General features: G+C 37.4%; 2 protein-coding genes across 7 annotated transcripts in view; one reads left to right on the plus strand and one right to left on the minus strand.

Annotated features, from left to right (window-relative positions):
* Window positions 1-13557, plus strand: part of CENPU (centromere protein U) — a 53257-nt gene extending 39700 nt beyond the window's left edge. Inside the window, exons 11-13 of the mRNA XM_004481750.3 lie at window positions 925-986; window positions 11029-11185; window positions 13339-13557. Of these exons, the coding sequence (XP_004481807.1) occupies window positions 925-986; window positions 11029-11185; window positions 13339-13452 (333 nt within the window). The 3' untranslated portion in view covers window positions 13453-13557. The remainder of the gene's footprint in view (window positions 1-924; window positions 987-11028; window positions 11186-13338) is intronic.
* Window positions 13558-13573: 16 nt separating this feature from the next.
* PRIMPOL (primase and DNA directed polymerase) overlaps window positions 13574-23074 on the minus strand; it is a 67379-nt gene continuing 57878 nt past the window's right edge. For all 6 annotated transcript variants that reach the window (XM_071213862.1, XM_071213876.1, XM_058302268.1 and 3 more), the window contains 5 exons: window positions 18216-18305; window positions 18030-18138; window positions 15705-15787; window positions 15573-15619; window positions 13574-14306 (listed from right to left, as the gene is read on the minus strand). In XM_071213862.1, coding sequence (XP_071069963.1) covers window positions 14058-14306; window positions 15573-15619; window positions 15705-15787; window positions 18030-18138; window positions 18216-18305 — 578 coding nt within the window. In that variant the 3' untranslated portion in view covers window positions 13574-14057. The remainder of the gene's footprint in view (window positions 14307-15572; window positions 15620-15704; window positions 15788-18029; window positions 18139-18215; window positions 18306-23074) is intronic.

Below are 23074 nucleotides of genomic sequence, written 5' to 3' on the forward strand. Positions count from 1 at the left end.
TTTAATGCTCAAGATTAGCCTAAAAATGGCTCTAACTTCTAAAATGACCACTTATGTATTTATCATTTTTGTGGATATCAAAAAGCTGAACCTATTAGAATAAAAAACTGTCCCAACTAAAAGAACAGCCTGGGAAGAATACTGGGTTACAGGACATCTCATTTCTAGTCCTGGTTCTGCTATTTAACGTTGTACCACCTTGAAGACTATTCCACAGGGTGTGCAGTGGGAAACAAGCCAGGAAGCACCGGGCTCTGCACTGAAGAGGTTGGACTAATGGCCTTAGGGGTTCTGGCTCTGAATTTGCAGGTTTCCGAGAGCGGAAGACTGGCTTCCCCTCTACATTTAGAGAATTGGATTTGAAATGTATGCATTTTCCTCCCAGTTATGAGAGCTTTTGTGAAGCTTTCACCTCCTGTTGGTCATTGCTGCATTGCTGATGAGCTAGGGGGAACATGCTGAATGTCCAGCAGTGGGATATCAGGTAGTCACTGAAAGTGACGGCTGAGATACTAAAACTTACCATATTGAAAGTTTCTTTTTAAAATATATATTTGGCCAACACTCCTGCTTCACTCTTTTCCCAGTGCACTTAGATAAAATCTAAACCCTTTACTTTATTGCTATGGGGTCTCGTAAGATCGGGCCCTGTCTTCCTCTTCAATGTCAACTGACATAGATATAGATGTACCTTTTTTTTTTTTTTTTTTTTTTTGATGTTCCCTGTTCTTTTCTATCATAGCACAAATCACAGTAGGTAATTATATACCATTTGGATGTAATGTCTGTCTTCCCTGCTAGATCAAAGTTCTCTGATGACAAGAATTTGGTCTGTGTTATTCCCCAATATGGTAGATATTTAGCAAGTGGCAGTACTCAAACATTACAAAATTAATTTAACAAAGAAATTATTGTATGACTCAGATTATTTCAGATATTGAAAGGAAAAGGCAACGTTTGATTGAAGTCCAGGATGAACTACTTGGGTAAGATATCAAAATCTTTGAGAATTTACCTAGAATGATAAAATGGTATGTCATTTGGGAGGAATAAAGCCTGCTGCTGTGTTGCATCAAAACCCCAGGTTATCTTTAAGCTTGGAAACTCAGAATGTAGGTGATACTACTGCCTAGGTGTAAACCCCTTCAGCAGAGGAGAACTCAGCACTGCTCTGCAGGTCTCCTGGTGTCGGCTTCAGAGGGAGTGACTGCGTGCGGGGCTCTTCTGTCAGACCATCTGGTTCTGGGTCCAGGTTCTGCCAACCTTGGACAAGTCACTTACCTCTTGGTGCTTCAGCTCCCTCATTTGTATTGTAAAACGGGCATAGTAATAATACGTCCATCTCACAGGGTAAGAGTCAAATGAGTCAATACACACAAAGTGCTTCACAGACACCAGCATGTAAGTAGTGCTGAGTAAAGATGGTTTTACGTTGTCTTGTTTTTTGAAACATGTACTTGGAGTGGTGCTCTTCTGAGTCATTCCCAAGCTTCGCTAGCCAGGGCTGGTCCTGTGGCCTGGTTAGGAAAACTGGAGCCTAGAGCATCAACATGCCAATTAGCAGTTAGTAAAGTGATATCAGAAAAGCCAGTGTATAATTAAGTACTAAATTTTAAAGAAGAGACTGCCACGGGTGTTTAAGAGGGAGAAACTGGCTGTCTAGTCCATGGGTTTCCAAATCTATGGGCAAGTGTTAACCATTGATTACAAGTTTTCATTGGCCCAGGTCAAAATAAGGAAAATAAAGGTAATATAATAACGATAGCTAACATTTTAAAAGCTTCCTGTAGGCAGGCACAGTCCTACATGTTTTATACAGTTATCCTAAGAATCCTAAGATAGGTCACTGTGCCTAGATAGTAAGGCTCTGTAATTGTCATCAGTGGGAGACCACTCAGACATGTTCTAAAGACCGACCTCTTTTGTTCCTTATCTAGATATGACTTTAGAACTCAAAAAATATAATTTTGAAAGGGCACTGTAGGGAAAATGTGATATATCATTGTTACAACTTTGCACATGAAAACTTAAGGAGCAGGGGGGTAATTTACTGAGTCACACACCTAGGAAAGTGCTGGGGCCAGGATATGATGCCACCTGACTGCAATAGGCCCTTCAGCAGAATAGTGAGTTTTCCAGAATGCTTCATTTGTTAAATGTAAAGAACTGTTAAAATGACTTTCTTCTATAAAGTTATATTGGAAGGTAGTTTTTTATATGTATATCTTTAAAAATTTGTGGTCTCTCTTTCCCTTTTTTAATTGGTCCATAAATGCCAAGGTATCCCTTTTGATTTTGTAAGTGAAGAAAACAAAGCACTGAGCAGCAGCAATTTTTGTACAAAGACTCATTCTTCATCCAGGCAATGAAGCCAGTTTTTCTGTGGGTCTTAATAGACCTTGGGAAGTGGACAAGATTTTTGAAAAGAGGAAGTGCAAAACAAAGGATTTTTATCCATGGCTTCACTGTTGCCTGCCTGGTCCTACCTGGGGCGGTAAAATGTTAAAAAGTATGTTTTAATTCAGTAGTTCCTGAGACCATGAAAAGGACATGGTGAATTTTAGGATATATAAGGCAGTCTTCTTTGGGTTTATTGCCAATTATGCATTGTGCATCATATTTCAGAGTTATTTCTGTATTTTTATTTATTTATTTATTTTTTAATTTTTTTTTTTAATTACATTAAAAAAATATATATGAGGTCCCATTCAACCCCACCGCCCCCGCCCCCCACTCCCCCCACAGCAACACTCTCTCCAATAATCGTGATACATCCATTGCACCTGGTAAGTTCATCTCTGAGCATCACTGCACCCCATAGTCAATGGTCCACATCATAGCCCAGACTCTCTCACGTTCCATCCAGTGGGCCCTGGGGGAATCTACAGTGTCCCGTAATTGTCCGTGAAGCACTATCCAGGACAACTCCACGTCCCGAAAACGCCTCCACATCTCATCTCTTCCTCCCGTTCCCCACACCCAGCAGCCCCTATGGCTACCGTTCCCACACCCATTCCACATTTTCTCTGTGGACATTGGATTGGTTGTGTCCATTGCACACCTATGTCAAGTGAGGGCTTACATTGCACATGGGTACTGGATGCACTCTTCCCGCTTCTAGTTGTAGACACTCTAGGCTCCATGTTGTGGTGGTTGACCTTCTTCAACTCCATGTTAGCTGAGTGGAGTAAGTCCAATAAGTCAAAGTGTAGGAGCTGAAGTCTGTTGAGGCTCTGGGCCTGGGTGTCATATTATCAGTCCAGAGATTCAGATCCCCTACATATATCTTAAACCCAGCACCAACTACAATTCCAATAAAGTAGCACGCAAGTCTTGTGAAAAGAGATCCCCTCTGAGTCCATTTCCATCACGCAGAAACACCAGCTCCAAAGAAGGGCCATCTGTCATGGCAGTGAACCCCTTCTGCCATGACCATAGAACCCGTGGGTCTCTTTATCCCTCAAAAGAACCAATACCTGGGGTTGTATCTACCTTATCTGTCTCTTAGACTCTGTTCAGTTGTACATAGGGGTATTCCTTCTGACAACCTCCAGACTCTTTTTTAGAGACAGCCTTATAATCTCATTTCTCCTTTCCATTTCCCCCTTACATTAGGTCAAACCGCTTCCCGAAGTCATGTTATTATATGTAGACAGGTATATTCTGCTGTTCCGCATTGAATCTTTAATTCAAGGTCATTTTCTAGTTGCTTCTTCAGCTGGTATGTGGTAGTGATCCCTCGGTGCCAGGGAGGCTCATCCCCGGGTGTTGTGTCCCACGCTGGGGGGAAGGCATCACATCTACACGCTGAGTTTGGCTGTGAGAGTGGCCACATTTGAGTAACATGAAGGCTGTCAGGAGGAAACCCCCAGGCACAATGCTACTCTAGGCCTTGTTCTTATTGCAGGTGCATAGGCTCAAAAGTGTAGCCATTAGTATCAAGAGCCCACTGTTGGGCCCTCCTTCCTTCCTGGTTCTTGCCGTTGCACCTGGAGGATTGCCGCTGCTCTCCCAGGGCCCACAACAGTGACCCCCCGGCCAGGAGCCCAGTACCCCCCCCAGCTGTTGTTTTTAATTGTTTCCACTATGAGTATATATAGACATTACCATATACCCTGGGCATATGCCCTGTATAACTCCCTGTCAACCATATATATCCTGTCAATAACATCCCATATCAGTATTCCTCTGCTGCCATTGTTGAACCACTCTGTGATCCAAAACTTCCCGTAAAGTGAATCCCAACATAATGCCAGCTTCAGAAGAGTCTTAGATCACCAAAATTCATATATACAATATACAGTATTTCCCCAGATCCACCATAAAACCTTTTCCCTTCCACAGCAATAATCTTTTAACTTATTCATATCATATTTCCTGAATCTGATGTACAGATTCCGAAACTATAGTTTTCAAACAAGGTAACATTTGTGCTTACTATGTGGTCCATACTTTAGGTTGTACAGTTTTCTAAATTTTTTAGTTATCCTATGTTTTGTCTTATGGTTTTCATTATTAGTCTGTCGTCCCCTATATGTTTTTGGTGTAATATTAGCTGTTTTATATTCATCCTCGTGTACTCTCACATAACTCCTCTTTTGCCCCCTTATTTACCTTTGTTCCATCCATTGCACGTCCATTTTCCCCTCCCCTTAGGGCCCACAACGCCTGCCAATCTAATGCCCTGGGAGCCGTCCTTTCTCACGAGAGATACAGTTCTCTCTATTCGACGGCATTAGTCTTCCCCAGGATATGGGTCCACCCCACCCAATGGTAGAACCCACCTTGGCAAAATGAGCCTTCAGCTATTCCCTCCGGAGTCCGTCCCGCATCAGACCATACCCCCTGAGCGTCCTAACCAGGTAACCCTCCTACTTATACTTTGATACGTTTTACTCAACATTTAGTTCTCAATGAACTTCTGGCACTCTCCCATGTTTGTATGTTGCCCCTCCCTCCCACCTATTTCTTGGACCATATTACCCCTCTTCCCATCCCCAGCCCCCCTCAAACCCAGAAAACCCCACCCGAAGGTAACCCCTTGCCCCCATTTTGTCCCTTCTTTGTGCTCATACTTACCCCCAGCTCATCACAGATTCCACCCCTACAGACATTAACTCACAGCCTTCCTCCACCCCCCGATTTCCAGTAAGCCACTTTTCCAGACTCTAGCTCTCTGAGGCAGTTAACTTATTTCATATCATTGAGGTCATATAGTATTTGTCCTTCAATGCCTGGGTTGCTTCACTCAACATAAGATTCTCAAGGTTCATCCATGTTATCACGTGCGATTGTAGTGTATTGGTTCTTACAGCTGAGTAGTATTCCATTGTGTGTATATACCACATTTTATTGATCCACTCATCTGTTGATGGACTTTTGGATTGATTCCAACTTTTGGCGATGGTGAACAATGCTGCTATGAACATTGGTGTACATATATCGGTTTGTGTCCTTGTTTTCAGATCTGATGGGTATATACCCAGCAGTGGTATTGCTGGGTCATATGGCAAATCTATGGATAATTTTTTGAGAAACTGCCAAACTGTCCTCCAGAATGGTTGGATCCTTCTGCATTCCCACCAGCAATGGATGAGTGTTCCCCTTTCTTCACATCCTCTCCAGCATTTGTATTCTACTGTTTTTTTCATGGCTGCCAATCTTATGGGAGTAAGATGGTATCTCATTGTAGTTTTGATTTGCATTTCCCTGATAGCTAGGGATTTGGAGCATTTTTTCATGTGCTTTTTAGCCATTTGTATTTCTACTTTGGAGAAGTGTCTGTTTAAATCTTTTTCCCATTTTTTAAATGGGTTGTTTATCTTTTTGTTTTCGAGATCTATGAGTTCTTTATATATGCAAGTTATAAGTCTCTTATCAGATATATGGTTGCCAAATATTTTCTCCCATTGTGTGGGTTCCCTTTTTACTTTCTTGACAAACTCCTTTGAGGTGCAGAAGGCTTTAATTTTGAGGTAGTCCCATTTATCTATTTGTTCTTTTGCTGCTCGTGCTTTTGGTGTGATATTCATGAAGCCATTTCCTATTACAAGGTCCTGTAGATGTTTCCCTACACTGCTTTCTAAGGTCTTTATGGTCTTGGCTCTTATATTTAGGTCTTTGATCCATCTTGAGTTGATCTTTGTATAAGGTGTGAGATGGTAATCCTCTTTCATTCTTCTACATATGGCTATCCAGTTCTCCAGGCACCATTTGTTGAATAGGCCATTCTCTCCCAGTTGAGAGGGTTTGGTGGCTTTATCGAATATTATATGGCTATATACATGAGGTTCTATATCTGAACTTTCAATTCGATTCCATTGGTCTGTGTGTCTCTCCTTATGCCAGTACCATGCTGTTTTCACTACTGTAGCTTTGTAGTATGTTTTGAAGTCAGGAAGTGTGATTCCTCCTATTTCGTTTTTCTTTTTCAATATGTCTTTGGCTATTCGGGGCCTCTTTCTATTCCAAATAAATTTCATAGTTAGTTTTTCTAGTTCCTTAAAGAAGGCTGTGTTGATTTTTATTGGGATTGCATTGAATGTGTAGATCAGTTTTGGTAGGATAGACATCTTAATAATATTCAGTCTTCCTATCCGTGACCAGGGAATATTCTTCCATTTATTTAGGTCTTCTTTGATTTCCTTGAACAATCTTGTATAGTTCTCGATGTATAAGTTTTTTACCTCTTTAGTTAAATTTATTCCTAAGTATTTGATTTTTTTATTTACTATTGTGAATGGTATTTGTTTCTTGATTTCCTCCTGATCTTGCTCATTATTGGTGTATAGAAATGCTACTGATTTTTGCACATTGATCTTATAACCTGCGACTTTGCTAAACTCATTTATGAGTTCTAGGAGCTTTGTTGTAGATCTCTCAGGGTTTTCTATATATAGGATCATGTCATCTGCAAATAATGAAATTTTGACTTCTTCCCTTCCAATTTGAATGCCTTTTATATCTGGTTCTTGTCTCAGTGCTCGAGCCAGTACTTCCAAGACAATGTTATAATAGGAGCAGAGACAATGGGCATCCTTGTCTTGTTCCTGATTTTAGAGGGAAGGATTTCAGGATTTCGCCATTGTAAACAATGTTGGCTTTAGGTTTTTCATATATACTCTTTATCATGTTCAAGAAGTTTCCTTGTATTCCGATCTTTTGGAGTGTTTTTATCAGGAAGGGGTGCTGTATTTTGTCAAATGCCTTTTCTGCATCTATAGATATAATCATGTGGTTTTTTTCTCTCAATCTGTTTATATGGTGTATTACATTGATTGATTTTCTTATGTTGAACCATCCTTGCATACCTGGAATAAATCCCACTTGGTCATGGTGTATAATTCGTTTAATGTGTTGTTGAATACGATTAGCAAGTATTTTGTTAAGTATTTTTGCGTCTAGGTTCATTAGAGAAATTGGTCTGTAATTTTCCTTTCTTGTGGTGTCTTTGTTTGGCTTTGGTACTAGGGTAATGTTGGCATCATAGAAGGAATTAGGCAGTGTTCCTTCTGTTTCGATTTTTTGGAATAGTTTCAACAGGATTGGTGTTAGTTCTTTCCGGAATGTTTTGTAGAATTCACCTGTGAAGCCGTCTGGCCCTGGGCTCTTCTTAGTTGGGAGATTTTTAATGACTGATTCTATCTCTTTGCTTGTGATTGGTTTGTTAAGATCATCAATTTCTTCTTTTGTCAGTATGGGCTGCTTATGTATTTCTAGGAATTTGTCCATTTCCTCTAAATTGTCATTTTTGTTGGAATATAGTTTTTCAAAGTATCCTCTTATGATAGTCTTTATTTCTGTGGGGTCAGTGGTGATATCACCTTTCTCATTTCTTATTTTGTGTATTTGCATCTTTTCTCTTTTTTTCTTTGTTAGTCTCGCTAAAGGTTTTTCAATTTTGTTGATCTCAAAAAACCAGCTCTTGGTCTTGTTTATTTTTTCAAGTGCTTTCTTATTTTCTATTTCATTTAGTTCTGCTCTTATCTTTGTTATTTCCTTCCTTCTTCTTCCTGTTGGGTTACTTGGTTGTTGTTTTTCTAATTCCTTCAAATGTGCAGTTAATTCTTCAATTTCTGCTCTTTCTTCTTTTTTGATATATGAATTTATGGCTATAAATTTCCCTCTCAGTACCGCTTTTGCTGCATTCCATAAATTTTGGTATGTTGTGTTATCATTATCATTTGTTTCAAGGTAGTCATTAATTTCTTTGGAGATTTCCTCTTTGACCCACTGTTTTTCTAAGAGTGTGCTGTTTAATTTCCAAATTGTCGTGTGAAGTCTGGGTCTCTGTCCGTTGCAAATTTCCAGCTTGACTCCACTGTAGTCAGAGATATTGTTTTGTATGATTTCGATCTTTCTGAATTCATTAAGCCTTTCTTTGTGGCCTAGCATATGGTCAATCTTGGAGAATGTTCCATGTGTGCTTGAGAAAAATGTATATCCTGCTGTGTTTGGGTGTAATGATCTATATATGTCTATTAGATCCAGCTCTTCTAATATACTGTTCAAATGTTTTGTTTCTTTAGTGATTCTCTTTTGAGATGTTCTGTCCAGAGTTGATAGTGGTGTATTAAAATCCCCCACTATAATTGTAGATGCATCTATTCTTTCACTTAGTTTTTCCAGCGTTTGCCTCACATATTTAGAGGCGCCCTCGTTAGGAGCATAAATATTTATGATTGTTCGATCTTCTTGACAAATTGTCCCTTTCACTAAAATATAGTATCCTTCTTTGTCTCTCACAATTGTTTCGCATTTAAAGTCTATTTTGTCTGATATTAATATAGCTACTCCTGCCTTTTTTTGGTTGTTGTTTGCTTGTATGATTGTTTTCCAGCCATTCACTTTCAACCTCCATGAGTCTCTGGGTCTAAGATGTGTCTCTTGTAGGCAGCATATAGATGGGTCGTATTTCCTTATCCAGTGTCCCAGTCTGAATCTTTTGATAGGTGAGTTTAATCCATTGACATTCAGTGTTATTACGTTTAGAGAGTTATTTATGGTAGCCATATTTTGGTTGGATTTGTGTTTGTTATAGTTTGTTTGTATTATTTCATTTTCCCCTTCTATTTTTGTCTTTCTTGTTGCTTTTACACTCTCCTCCATCTCTGACTGTCCTGTTTTTTCCTTCCTGCAGAATTCCCTTAAGAATTTCTTGAAGGGGAGGTTTCTTGTTGATATACTCTTTCAGTTTCTGTTTATCTGTGAATATTTTGAACTCTCCATCATTTTTGAATGCTAGTTTAGCTGGATAGAGTATTCTTGGTTGGAAATTTTTTTCCTTTAGTACCTTGACTGTATCATACCACTGCCTTCTTGCCTCCATCGTTTCAGATGAGAAATTAGCACTTAATCTTATGGAGTTTCCCTTGTATGTGATGGTTTTCTTTTCTCTTGCTGCTTTTAGAATTTTTTCTTTGTCTTGAGCATTGGATAATTTGACAAGTATATGTCTTGGGGTGGGCCTGTTGGGGTTTATGACCAGTGGAGTGCGCTGTGCTTCTTGGATATGTACATCTGTCTCTTTCAGTAGATTTGGGAAGTTTTCATTCATTATTTCCTGCAACACTCCTTCTGACCCCTTTCCCTTCTCTTCTCCTTCTGGAATGCCTATAATACGTATGTTTGAGCGTTTTGCATTATCATTCAGGTCCCTAAGTCCTATCTGGATATTTTCTACCTTTTTATTGACCACTTCTACTATCTGTTTGATTTCCAATGCACTGTCTTCCACATCACTAATTCTCTGCTCTGCCTCTTCTAGTCTGCTGATATTTGCTGCAAGTGTATTTTTGATTTCTTGAATTGTGGTGTTCATTTCCATCATATCTGTTATTTTTTTGCGCATGTCTGCAATTTCCCCTCCAAGTGTTGTCTTCACGCTGTTAACCTCTTTCATTACTTCATCAAATTTGTCAGTGATAAATGTTCTGAGATCTTTCATTGCTTGTGCGAAGTCCTGCCCCCTTCCTGATTTTCAGTTTGTTGATTGGATTCAGCCATGTTTTCTTGATTACTGGTTTGGTTTGTAGATTTTTGTTGCTGTCTTGTCAACATTTTTTCTTGACGGGTTTAATCAGTTCCTTAGCTTCTTTGTCTAGTCTTGGAGATTAATTAGCTGTTGTTTTTGCGTAAGTGTTATATGTTCTCTTTGTCACTTTGTTCTTCTTATTCCAATTTCTTATTGCTAGTTAAGCTCACTTTAAAGGAAAGTATTAGTGCTGGGGAAAGTCAATTGTGTAAGGAAGGAAAAAGTGTGAAGTAGTATTGGTGATATATGTTTACAAAGCAACAATATGAGTTCTGGGAGGATGGAGGTTAGATCATGTAAATTGTGTAGAGTTATAGTAGTAGGAAAGTACCTATAATGAGGTAGACGACTGAATATGGGAGGAATGTGGTACGTACTAAGAGGCTATTGTTTTCGTGAGAGAGGGAAAGAGAAAAGAAAGGTAATAGTTTCAGGGACGAATACCAGATGGAAAACTAAACAAAGGTATTAGAAATTAAGAGTTAGACATTTTGTGGATCAAAGAAAGGGAGATGGAATATAGGAGAGATAGCAGATGGTGGAGGATATCAAGTTGTAGGGGAAAGGGGATAGTGTAGATAGGCTAAATCTATTCACAGAGAAATGAAGCAGTGGAGGGTGAGGAAACCCAGCAAATGTGAGGTATTTCCTGTAGGACCTTCCCACCAAATTGATGTCCAGACACTTCCTGCCCTGAAAAAATCCTGAAAAAGCCTGGTCCCGGAGAACCTCCAGCGGTGCCCAGCTGCCTCTTACCAGGAGAGACGGCAAGGCAAGCTCACTCAGCCACCATCTTGCCGGAAGTCTCTATTTCTGTATTTTTAAATTGAAATCTGGAATCTTTCGCACATTCATAATTTGAGAGCTAAAGAATTCTTAAGGCATGTATTCTGCCTGTCCTTTTCATACTTCAGTATACTCACATACTCAATCTCATTCACTATATGCTGTTATTCTTATGCCATTTATTTTGGGAAATAATATTTTTGTTTTAGGTTAGAACCACAGCTGAAACAGCTACAAACAAAATATGACGAACTTAAGGAAAGAAAATCTTCACTTAGGAACACAGCATATTTCTTGTCTAATTTAAAACAGCTTCATCAGGATTATTCAGATGTTCGAGAAAAAGAACCAAACATTAAGGAAACGGTAGGTTGAATTTTTACTTTTTATTGTGCTTTAAAAGATAAAGAACAGTGGTTGAGCGCCTGCTTCCCACGTATGAGGTCCTGGCTTCAATCCCTGGCACCTCCTAAAAAAAAAAGTTGTGTTTGGGAGCAGCTGAGGCTCAAGTGTTTGGGCATCTGCTTCCCATATGGAAGGTCCCGGGTTTGGTCCCCAGTGCTTCCGAAAAACAAAACAAAAACAACCAGCAGAAGATAATAGGACATATGCGTGTTAGAGTGCCAGAAGTTTTGAGGAAAGATATGTGAAGATGCAACATTAGAGTCTAACCCAATCAGCATCACTATAAATCAGTGAAAATTTGTTGTATCGTCTTTTTTAGCTATTTAATGAAGGCCATAGGGGTAAAGAAAAATCCAGGATCATGGATTTTAAAGGCATTTATGTTTCAGAGAACTGAATTTCATCAAGGGAAGTGTATATTCTTTATAAAATTCTCAGTTGAACTGTGCTCTGCTTTCTTTTTCAATATAAGACCACTCAGACATGTTTTATGGATCTCCTTTTCTTTTTCTAGCCCATATTTGTGATCTCTTTAGTAGTGTCTTTGAAAAACAAGCATTACTCCTATAAATGGTAGATATAATTGAAGAAGCATATAAAAAGGCATATAATAAAAAAGAAAATGTGGCATATTATTGTTTTAATAAATTAGTTGCTTGTGGATTTTTGCTTCAGACTTAAGGCATTTAGCTTAGCTCAGATTAATACAAATGTTATAGAAAAATTATATTTTTAATAATTGTTACATATTATAATTTAGGTATATATATACAGTTATCTCATTATCACATTTGTATTCTTCACTTCTAAATTCAATTTTAAGGCTTTGACATTGATCTAAAAGTTAATCTCCCTGAGCACACATGCCTAAGGTTTGTTTACATATTAGAGATATGGAAATAGAATGTTTTTAAAATTATTTTTTACATGACACAGTGCCCAAGCTAGTCTAAAGCTATTTGGAGTCAGGCATTTTAGTTACTAAATTTGGAGTAAATGAATAAATACTGACTGGAATTGCAAATACAGTGAAACCTGAGCTGTAGTGACTCAACTTGTTTGGACTCTATTCTCTCTAACATCTTGTTTTTTGTGTGCCCTCAGTGCCTCTTTCTAATTCTCTTGGAGCAGCTATCCTTTTGCCTTGTACAATGTAGATATGTGGGTATATGTCTAACCTTTTTTTCCTAAATGAAAAATCTAGCACCAAAGTTTGGTTCTTCTCCTTAGACCCCTGAGAGCAGGTACCCCCTAGTGTCTTGACTACATGAAGTTCTCAAGTACTTACAAAATTGAATTCTCCAATAATATGGTAGGTTGTATATTAGAAAGAGTTCATTATTATGTAGGTATTAGTCTAAAAGCTTTTCTGCTCAATTTTCGTTACTAAGAAAACCATCTTGAAAACATGTTGAACAACAAACTATCAGAAGCATGATACATTTTTATAAGGGAAAAGCAGTAAAATAATCACTCAACGTTAGGTAAAAAATTTGCAACAGGAAAGAATAAAGCCATAGAAAGTTTGGTTTTGTTGAGTTTTTTGTTCCATTTTATGTTGGATTTTTATTCTGATTTTGGCTTTAATCATTAACATTTGGATTGGCAAGCTATAGGACATTTGAAATAAATAATTTTTCTAGGTGAGGATAGATTTGGGTTTTTTTTTCTTTATGGGCCTAGAATTATTCCATCAAGTCTCAGGTCTTGCAAACGTGTTCAACAGTTTTTCTGTTTTAAAATAGACTTGAGATCAAGAGGCGCCACACAGCTCTGGCAGACTTGCCCAAACCAAGCCTTGACCTGTCCCAGGAATAATTTTCTGTTTTAAATAATTCAGATGCCACAGCACCTTAAATCCACTGGTCTTCTGGGCTTAGGAGATTAGCCCAGGCTTTGCAGAACAGTTCTGCATCCTTACATTCAATTACATCCTAAGGAAAATGGATTAAAACCAATTTTCATAAGGGTTCTAGTTTAAAAATAAAGTTAATAGAAAGCTGTATCATAATGGGCATTTGACTGTAAGATTGAGCTACTTAAAAGAGAGATACTGTAAGTGCTTGTAAAAGTTTTTGAAGTTTGTTAATCTGAATGAGATTTTCCTTCAACAGTATGATTCATCCAGCCTTCCAGCTTTGTTACTGAAGGCAAGAAGCCTTTTGGGAGCAGAAAGCCATCTGCAAAATATCAACCATCAATTAGAGAAGCTCCTTGACCAGGAATGAGAAGACCAGTCTACTGAAACATGCCTCCTTAAGATTAGTCTTGGCTTAATGTCTCTTATTTTCTGAAACTGTACTTTTATAAATAAAAATTCTTTTTTTGAAAAACTTGAGAGACTTCTACTTTAGTTCTCCATGTTAAACATTTCTTTTTATTGTAGTAGCAGCATTCAGATACATGAAAATATAAATTTGTCTAATTATTCAGGCTGTAAAAGTGTGCCGTAGTCACCAGAATTTAATACTGCTTTGTCACTCAAATGCTTCTGACAATGTTAAATGGCATCAATTTGAGTGTATAATAGTTTGAGTTCAGAATCATCTTTTTTGGTTATTGTCTAACATGCTGATTGCCAGACAATATAGAAGAGGCTTAAGCTATAAACTAACTTGTAAAATTAAACTGTGGTGAACATAAAACTAATTTTGGATAATAAGATTTCTACTGAATTTAAGTACACCGATGCTAATTTTCAATAAAATTGGTTTATATAAGTGAAAAATAACTGGAAAACAAAGTTATAAAACGTAGTTCATGGAAACAGATTTAATAAGTTAACGAAGTTATTAAGGCCTGTTTATAAAAACAACTCTCCTTAGCTAATCAGCTACTCTTGTAATACTTCCATAATTAGTTCATCAGGAATTTCATCCACCCCACTATTGTGACAGAGAAGACTGTTCTCTGCAGCTTCAGCTAATTCAGCATCTTCAGTAGCTTCTAAAAAATAAGGATCATCAACACAATTATCCCAGTCAGCATTAGAAGTTACATCTTCTGAAAACTTATTAGATGACAGTTTATGAGGATTCTTGGTTTCACTGTGCCTAGATTCATCTGTTGTAAATTCTTCTTCCTTTGTTTCCATAGGGGAAGAGGAGGTAGAGAGGATAGGGAAAAAAATAAAAGTTATTCAGTCATGTGATGATTCCACCATATCCTTAATCTGTTGAATTAAGATATTAATAAGACCAGTTCTTCAAAAAACTTTACAATGGATTTGCTAGATGAATATACTGACTAATATAGTAACCATGGGAATGACTTCACTAACTTTTTAAATGTTGTTGCCACTGCAGTTCAGACACCTTTGAAATTCCAAATTTGGTACTGTCTGCAGTTCCTGTGGCCCATTTTCTTCCATATTGCCCAATGGGGCTACAGCATGGATAAATCTTAATTTTTACAGAAGTGGATAGTCCAGCTGAAAACACATTTGAACATGTATTTGCTGTATTGACAAAGGACTTAATTTCCTTGAATAGCTATATAAGAATGTCCGTACTCTTCATCTACATGTTTAAATATTATGAGATTTGAGGACTAATGTCTAGAACTTACCCTCAAATGATTCATCAAAAATAATGTGTATGTGGACAGTGAGAGAATATGGACAAATATTAACAATTGGGAAATCTAGGTGAAAAGCATAGAGGATTTCCTTGTTCTCATATTGTGTATACCTAAACTCTATAAATTTTATGGAGAACAATTTGGTAATATGTATTACTGAAAATATGTGACATAGGAAGGAAAAAAATCTACAAAATGTGTACTATGGCTGCTTTAAAAATATAAGCATGCATTAATATAAATTCTGGAAAATTTATACCAAAACATTGCATCAGTTATCTCTGAGGGGGAAAATTATGAGTGGGGATGATTTTTTTCCCATTTGCTTTTCATGTAATTTATAATTTTTTTCTACAATGAATAAGGATTGTTTGAATAATGAAAAGTTTGATTTGGCTATTTGGTAATATCTAATTTAAGAATGCATATACTCTGACACAAATCTAGAAATTCATCCTACGGATACAGTTGTTCAAAGAAACACAAAGATGGGTATTTTGGTATACTATGTAAAACAAAAGATAAGAAACTTCCTAAATGTCTTGGGCTGGTTGAATAAACTGATATTCATACAATGTGACTATGAAGCAGGTAAAAAGAATGAGGTACATATTTCCAGATGTGCTGAATTGCTACAGTAGATTTCTGAGTGAAAACTAGGTGCAAAACATTGTGTTTAGATGCTACTTAGATGCATTTGGGCACTGCTCATACCTTATTTATACTGTTGTATCAAGGACTAATTTGTGATGAGAAGCTAAAAACTTACTTCTTCGAAAAGAAACGGGAGGCATACTTCAGGTGGTAATGAAAAATCTGAATCAGAAAGATAATAAAATTACTTTATATAGATAACTTAAGTTTTACTTTGTGGTAAACACTGTAAAAACTAATAACTCACAGTCAGATTTGAAGCTTTCTGCTTTACAGACAGGGTCATGACATTTTTGATACCAAACTTCATTTTTCAGATCAACCAGAATCCTTTACATTAAGAAAAAAAAGTATTAATATCCAGATTGGGTAGAAAACAAAACCCAACTATATATTCTGTTTATTAGAGATATGCCAAAATTTTAAAGATGGAGAAAAATTTAAAGTAAACATACATATACACCAACTAAAAGAAAGCCGTGGTAGCCAAAAATATCACACAAAATTGACTTGAGGGCAAAGCACATACTGACAAAAGTTACTTCAGGGAGAAAGAAAAATTTTCAACCTGCATCCACTGAATAATACAGCTTCAAAATGTAAGGGGAAGAAAATTTTCATGAATAAGATTAAAATATTTACCAAAGGTCAAGATATTTTAATACTTATTCTTTCAGTAATTAATAAGAGTGAAATAATCACAAAATATTCAGGAAGGATCTAGAAAATCTGAGTAACAATTTTTAAATAATTAACAAGTTTGATCTAATAAGCATCTGAATACTGCTTCCAATAAGTGGAAACAGTTCTTTACAATCACATATAAGACAATTATAAAAACTGACTCCATGCTAGGCTACAGTGTGAGTCTCATAAAAAATTATAAGTGTTAGTTTACACAATCTGACTACAAAGTGACTTACTTAGAAATAAATAACAAAAAGGTAACTAATAGAAACCCATAATTTGGAATTACATTTCTAATCAGTAGCCCAAGTAAAAATTAGAAATGAGAAAATACATATTAAAGCATGTGAAATGCAGCTAAAGTAATCTTTAGCAGGAAATTCATAGTCTTAAAAAGCGTATATTACAAAAGAAAGACATCTAAAGATAAATGAGTTAAATGACAAACTAGAAAATGTACGAAAGAATAAATAAGAGGCAGGGAAGTAATAACAGAGCAAAACTTATCAATGGCCAAAATTTGAAGACTAAAAATTATTGCAAGATTGGTCAAAAAATAGTGTTATTTCTGCATTAAAGTTAGAAACTAAAGGTAGATTTAATTACAAAGGCAGTATATACTAAAATATAAGAATCTTGGGAATAACTTGCTAGCAACTTTGAAAACTTGGGCAAAATGAACAAATCACTAGAAAAAAACAGACTTAAAAAGTAACAAAATCCAAGTGATCCTATTAACTACTAAAAATAAAGGGGAAATTTTCATGTAGTTTAAAATCTTGCCACATGCACAGAAAAGGAAATATAAAATGGCAAACGTTCAAGTAGTAGTGGGGAGGGAGGGAGGGAGGTGCGCCCAGGAAAGGAAAAAGCAAGCGCCCCAGGCATCCCCTCACGACTAGTCGGATCACAGACTTCTTAACAAAACAGACTAAAGCCGCAGCTCCCACCCTGCACCCTGAGGTGCCCTGCACACTGCAGGAAGTTTAAAGCTTCCTAGGGAAACAGCAGTACTTGACATCTGTCACAGCTTCAACTCTACATTTTGTATATTGAGCATATGGTGGGGGGTTTTCCCCATTAATTAAGATAATTAGAACAAGTATAGCATTTAAACATGTTTTCTGACATCTTTTTTCAGCTTTCCAGCAAAAGCTTCAGGATCATGTTCTTAGGTCTGGCATATGTGCTATATACGCTTCACTATACAGAAATCTCATCATAGGCATTAAATATAAAACAAAATTTCTATCAACTGATAACCACTGGGTTTCTGTTTTCTCCCTATTCTAATCATACCCCTATATTATTTAAAATTCAGTTCCTGGCTTTATTTCATCCTTTACTTCCACTCCTTTTGCCAGGAGCATTTTAAAGAAAACTCCTAAAAAAGGGCCTGACATAGACAACAAGCATTCAATAAATACTGGTTCCTTTTAATGCCCATTCTTTGTCTTGACCTCCATCTCCTAACACTGAGCAAAATGTCCTTCTTGCCCAAAGCTGCCAACTTAGACTTAGCCTTCTCAAGATGTCAAGGGCCAGAGGCACAGAAGGGGAGGCAGATCTTCCCACCACTGCTGAGATGGCTGCCTCAAGCCTCTCCGTTCTCCCAGGCCATGTCAATTCCATACTCTATATTCTCCAGACTATACTACCTAAGGGGTTGTTTTACCAAATAAAGTACAAACAAAGCTGGTCAGTGCTGGGGTACTGTGATAATAAAGATACTCAAATATCATCAAACCCAAACATAAAATGAATTACAACTAAATTTATTACCAAAAAATCATTTTTATCTTCTCAATGTTATTAAAGATTGTAAACATTTGAAATGTAATACTGGTTAAATGCATAGACCTTATTAATAAATGATACTACTTACATAATATTATTACTCTTGTGGGCTCTTCCAATGTTTTCACACCAGCGATATTTACAAATATCATAAACCAATAATTCTTCTGGGAAAAAGTAGTTCCAACGCCGAATTCCTAAAAAGCAAATATTTTCTAAAGGTTCTATTACCTTATCATATAAGAGCTAATAAAGAATATAAGAGTATCTTTACCTCCTTCAATGCCATTTTTATTCACCAAAGAAAGAACAAAATGATCAATTTCAGGGTAGGGTGAACACTGAAAACCTTCAATGGATTTCACTGCAACAGAAAGAAGTATTATATATAAATTATAATGGTTAAAAATTGAGGGCTTACATTTGAAGTTGTTTAGTACCATTACGGTTTTGGGTTGGTTAAAGAAATGGCATGACCTTGAGATGACAGGAGCACACTAGTTTTATATGGGTGCAACTTGGAGAGACAGTCCCTCTAGCAGGGGACCTTCCCATAATGACACAAGGCCACCATGCAGAAAGGGAACAGGGCAAGGGGGTCTGGAAGGAGAGGACTCAGGGTTTAAATGCTGGTATCACTCAGCACCACAGAGAGAAGTATGGGTCAGAGAGGCCTGAAGGGCAGCAGAAGTTTGGGATCATGTATAGCTCCAGGGTTTGTCTTATCTATGGCTAGCAAATGTTGGATGCAGTTTTGCAAGGTATGAAAAGTACCCAAGCTCTAAAAGGCTAAAGATATACTTATCTGGGCTCTATTTAAAACAACTGGATGTGTAAGAATTTGTGTTTGGCACCTGTGGGTGCCTAGTCCACCCATAAAGAAGTAAACAACATAGGGGTCAGTATACAGGGGCTAGACTTCCAGGGAAGACGGAGAGCAGGGACCTACAGGACTTAGTCTTTCCACCAAGATGGCTGCTGGACAGGCAACAACTGTCTAAAACAACTGTTCTGGGACTCTGGAGGTGAGAAGAATGCTGTGCAGTGTCTGGGGGAAAGCAAGAGATAGGTAAACTACGATAGAGAACAGTGAGGAGTGCTCTCTCTGGTGCTGCTGGCGCCCATCCCTCACTTTTGTGGCAGACTGCCTTGGGGTCCAGTCCCTGGACAGCTGCTGCAGACAAAAATGGACATAAAAATCTTTTTCCCCAAGAAAAGGGGTGGACACAGCTGAGCACCGATCACCTACTTCTCTTTGATCATGGCTTTGGCTTTGATTGGTGAATTGGATGCTGAGTCCCAGCTGTAAGCTACTGTTTCAAACTCCCCCGATAGAGGTGATGGCCGCCACTGTTTTAACTCTGCCCAGACAGGGTGGTGGTGATAGACATTTAAAGACACAGGACCTCCTCGGGGCTGAAGGGACATTTGCTAACGGGTGCCATCTTCTGGGCAGGCCAGGAAACCACAGCTTTAGAGAACCCTCAAAAAGGCTTTTGGTGTCCTTCCTGAGCCTCCCCAGGGGACTCTGGAGCTGATTTGTGCTCCCTTTATGAGTCCCTGACCTGTTTTGGCCAGGAAATACTGACTTGGGCAAGCCCTCTCCTGGATGACCCTTCTCCCAAAATTTGGTCTCCAGGCAAAAGCAGCTGGAGACAACAAAAGGAGTGTCAGAAAACTGTTGAGCAAAACAAAAATGAACAGAACAGATCAAGATTTCTGGAGAAGGAAAAGAGGAAAGGAAGATATCTCTTGAAGGTAAAACAATTGCACGAAAAATGCAATCTTACAAATGTGGGAGCAGTGGTGGCTCAAGAAACTGGGTGCCTCCCTCCCACATGGGAAGTCCGCATTTGGTTCCTAGTGCCTCCTAAAAAGAAGACAAACAGCGAACGCAAACAGCGAGAGGGGAGGGAGAAATAATAAAATAAATCTTTAAAATAAAAAATTTCACAAGTATTGAAAAAAAAAAATTGGACCACATATCCAGGGCAAGAACCAGATGAAGAAGAGCAGAAAAAATCTGATCAGTTAAACATGGCCTATTTTAAAGGTCTAGAATAAATTGAACCAAGCATCAATGAAGAGCCTTAACACAAAGATAATCAACAATAAAACCCTAGGCAAGAGAGAGAAACTGACCTTCAGAATAAACTTATGAAGATAATCAGTTGACTGGATATAAGCAAAAAATTACAAACCATATTAAGAAACAGGGAGATATGGGCCAGTCAAGGGAACAAATTAAAACTTCAGAGGAGACAGAGTTTGGAACAACTAATCAAAGAAGTTCAAACAAATTTCCTAAATCAATTCAAGGAGATGAAGGAAAATATGGCTAAAGAGATAAAAGATATTAAGAAGAGACCGAGCATAAAGAAGAATTTGAAAGCATAAAAAGAAACAAATTATGAGGATAAAAGGCACAATAAAAGAGATTAAAAATACATTAGAGAGGAGCAGATGTAGCTCAAATGTTTTAGCACCTGCTTCCCATATATGAGGTCCCAGTTTCAATCTCTGCTATATCTGAAAAATAAGCAATCAAACAAATAAATGAGCTCTCCCTTCCAATTAGAAATATGAATCACCTATAGCCTCTGCCCTGGTTATATAAATGTGTCTTTGTACTTAGAAAATAAAGTCATTGCTTAACTAAGAAAAAAAAATACATTCAAATCTGCTGAACAGACAGAAAAAGAATCAGTGAACAAGAAGTCAGGACAATCAAAATCATACAGACAGAAGAACAGATAACAAATAGAATGGAAGAAATTGAGCAGTGTCTCGGAATTGAATGACAGCACAAAGTGCACAAGTGTATTTGTCATGGGTGTCCTAGAAGAAGAAGAGAAGGGAAAAAGGGAGAAAGAATATGAGGAAATAATGGCTGAAAATTTCCCAATTCTTATGAAAGCCATAAATAAATATGTTCAAGAAACACAAGGTACTCCAAACAGAATAAGTCCTAATACAGCTACTCTAAAACACAGACTAATCAAAATGTCAAATGATAAACAGAGAATCCTGAAAGAAGCAAGAGAAAAGCGATTTATCACATACAAGGGATCCTCAATAAGACTGAGTGCCAGAAACGATGGAGGCAAGAAGGCAGTGGCATGATATATTTTAATACACTGAACGAGAGAAAGTGCCAGATAAAAATCTTTTATTCAGCAAAATCACTCCTTAAAAACAGGGAGAGTTTAAAATAGTCACAGATAACAGGAACTGAGAGAGTTGGTCACCACGAGACCTGCCCTACAAGAAATACTAAATGGAGTTCTGCAGGTTGAAAGGAAAAGAGAAGAGAGAGGGGCTGGGAGTAGAGTGATGAAATGAAGATGAACAGTTAAGAGGAACAAAAAGGGTAAAAAGAGAGCCACAAACAAACAAACAAACAAACAAACCCCATAAAAACAAAAAGATAAAATGGCTGAAGTATTGCCTTTAAAATAGTAACAGTGAATGCTGGGAAGCAGATGCGCGTCAAGCAACTGAGTGCCTGCCTTCCACATGGGAGTTCCCAGTTTTGTTTCCCTGTGCCTCCTAAAGAAGATGAGCAGACAACAAGCAGACAGACAGGAGAGTCATCCCAGGGAGGGGGGTGGGTGGGGAGAAAGGGAGGGAATAAATAAAAAGAAATAAAAAGAAACAGTGAATGTTAATGGATTAAACTCACCAATCAAAAGACACAGACTGGCAGTGTAGTTAAAAAAAGTATGATTCAATTATACGCTGTTTACAAGAAACTTACCTTTGATGCAAAGACAAAAATAGGTTAAAAGTGAAAAGTTGGAAAAAGAGATCCCACGCAAATAGTAATGAAAAATGAGCTGGGGACTCTATACTAATAATGAACAAAATAGACTTTAAATGCAAAACTGTTTATAAGAGACAAAGAAGGACACTATTTAATATTAAAGGGGCAATCCACCAAGAAGAAAGAACAATCATAAATATTTATGCTCCCAACCTGGGTACCCAAAAATATGTGAAGCAAACAGTAGCAAAACTGAAGGGAGAAATAGGCATCTCTACAGTAATTTTTGGAGACTTCAATAAATCGCTGTCATCAATAGATACAACATCTGGACAGAATCAATAAGGAAATAGAGAACTTGAATAATATGACAAATGAACTAAAACTAACAGATACATACACATACCCCAAAAGAGCAGGGTATACATTCTTCTCAAGTGCTCATGGATCATTTTCCAGGATAGATCACATGTTGGGTCACAAAACAAGTCTCAATAAATTTAAAATGACTGAAATTATACAAAGCATTCTCTCTGACCATAATGGAATGAAACTGGAAATTAATAACAGGTGGAAAACTAGAAAATTAAAAAATATGTAGAAATTAACACATAATCAGTGGGTCAAAGAGGAAATTGCAAGGGAAATCAGTAAATATCTCATGATGAATGAAACTGAGAAACAGCATTTCAAAATTTATGGGATGCAGTAAAGGCAGTGCTGAGAGGGCAATTTATAGCCCTCAATGCTTTTATTAAAAAAGAAGAAAAAAAATTTAAGAGAAAAAAAAAGAGCTAAAATCAAAGACCTGACCTAACTGCATACCTGGAGGAACTAGAAAAAGAACAACTAACCCAAAGCAAGCAAAAGGAAAGAAATAACAAAGATTTGAGCAGAAAGAAATGAAATTGAGAATTAAAAAGACAACAGAGAGAATTAATAAAACCAAAAGGTGGTTCTTGGAGATCAATAAAATTGAGAACCCCTTATGAACCTGACAAAAAATAGAGAGAAGATGCAAATTAAATCAGAAATGAGAGGGGGAACATTCCAACTGACCACACAGAAATAGAAAGGTTCATAAGAAGATGCTATGAACAACTGTATGCCAACATATTAGACAACTTAGATTAAAAGAACAAATTCCTAGAAACACATAAACAGTGTACACTCACTCTAAGAAGAAAGAGAAGAGACCAATTACAAGTAACAAAATCGAATCAGTCATCAAAAATCTCCCAAAAAATAAAAGTGCAGGACCAGATGGCTTCACGGGTGAATGCTACCAATCATTCCAAGAAAAATCAATACCAATCCTGCTCAAACTCTTCCAAAAACCTGGGAGAACACTCCTAACTCATTCTATGAGA

This window comes from Dasypus novemcinctus, chromosome 1 (assembly GCF_030445035.2).
Source record: "Dasypus novemcinctus isolate mDasNov1 chromosome 1, mDasNov1.1.hap2, whole genome shotgun sequence".
Classification (NCBI taxonomy): Eukaryota; Metazoa; Chordata; class Mammalia; order Cingulata; family Dasypodidae; genus Dasypus; species Dasypus novemcinctus.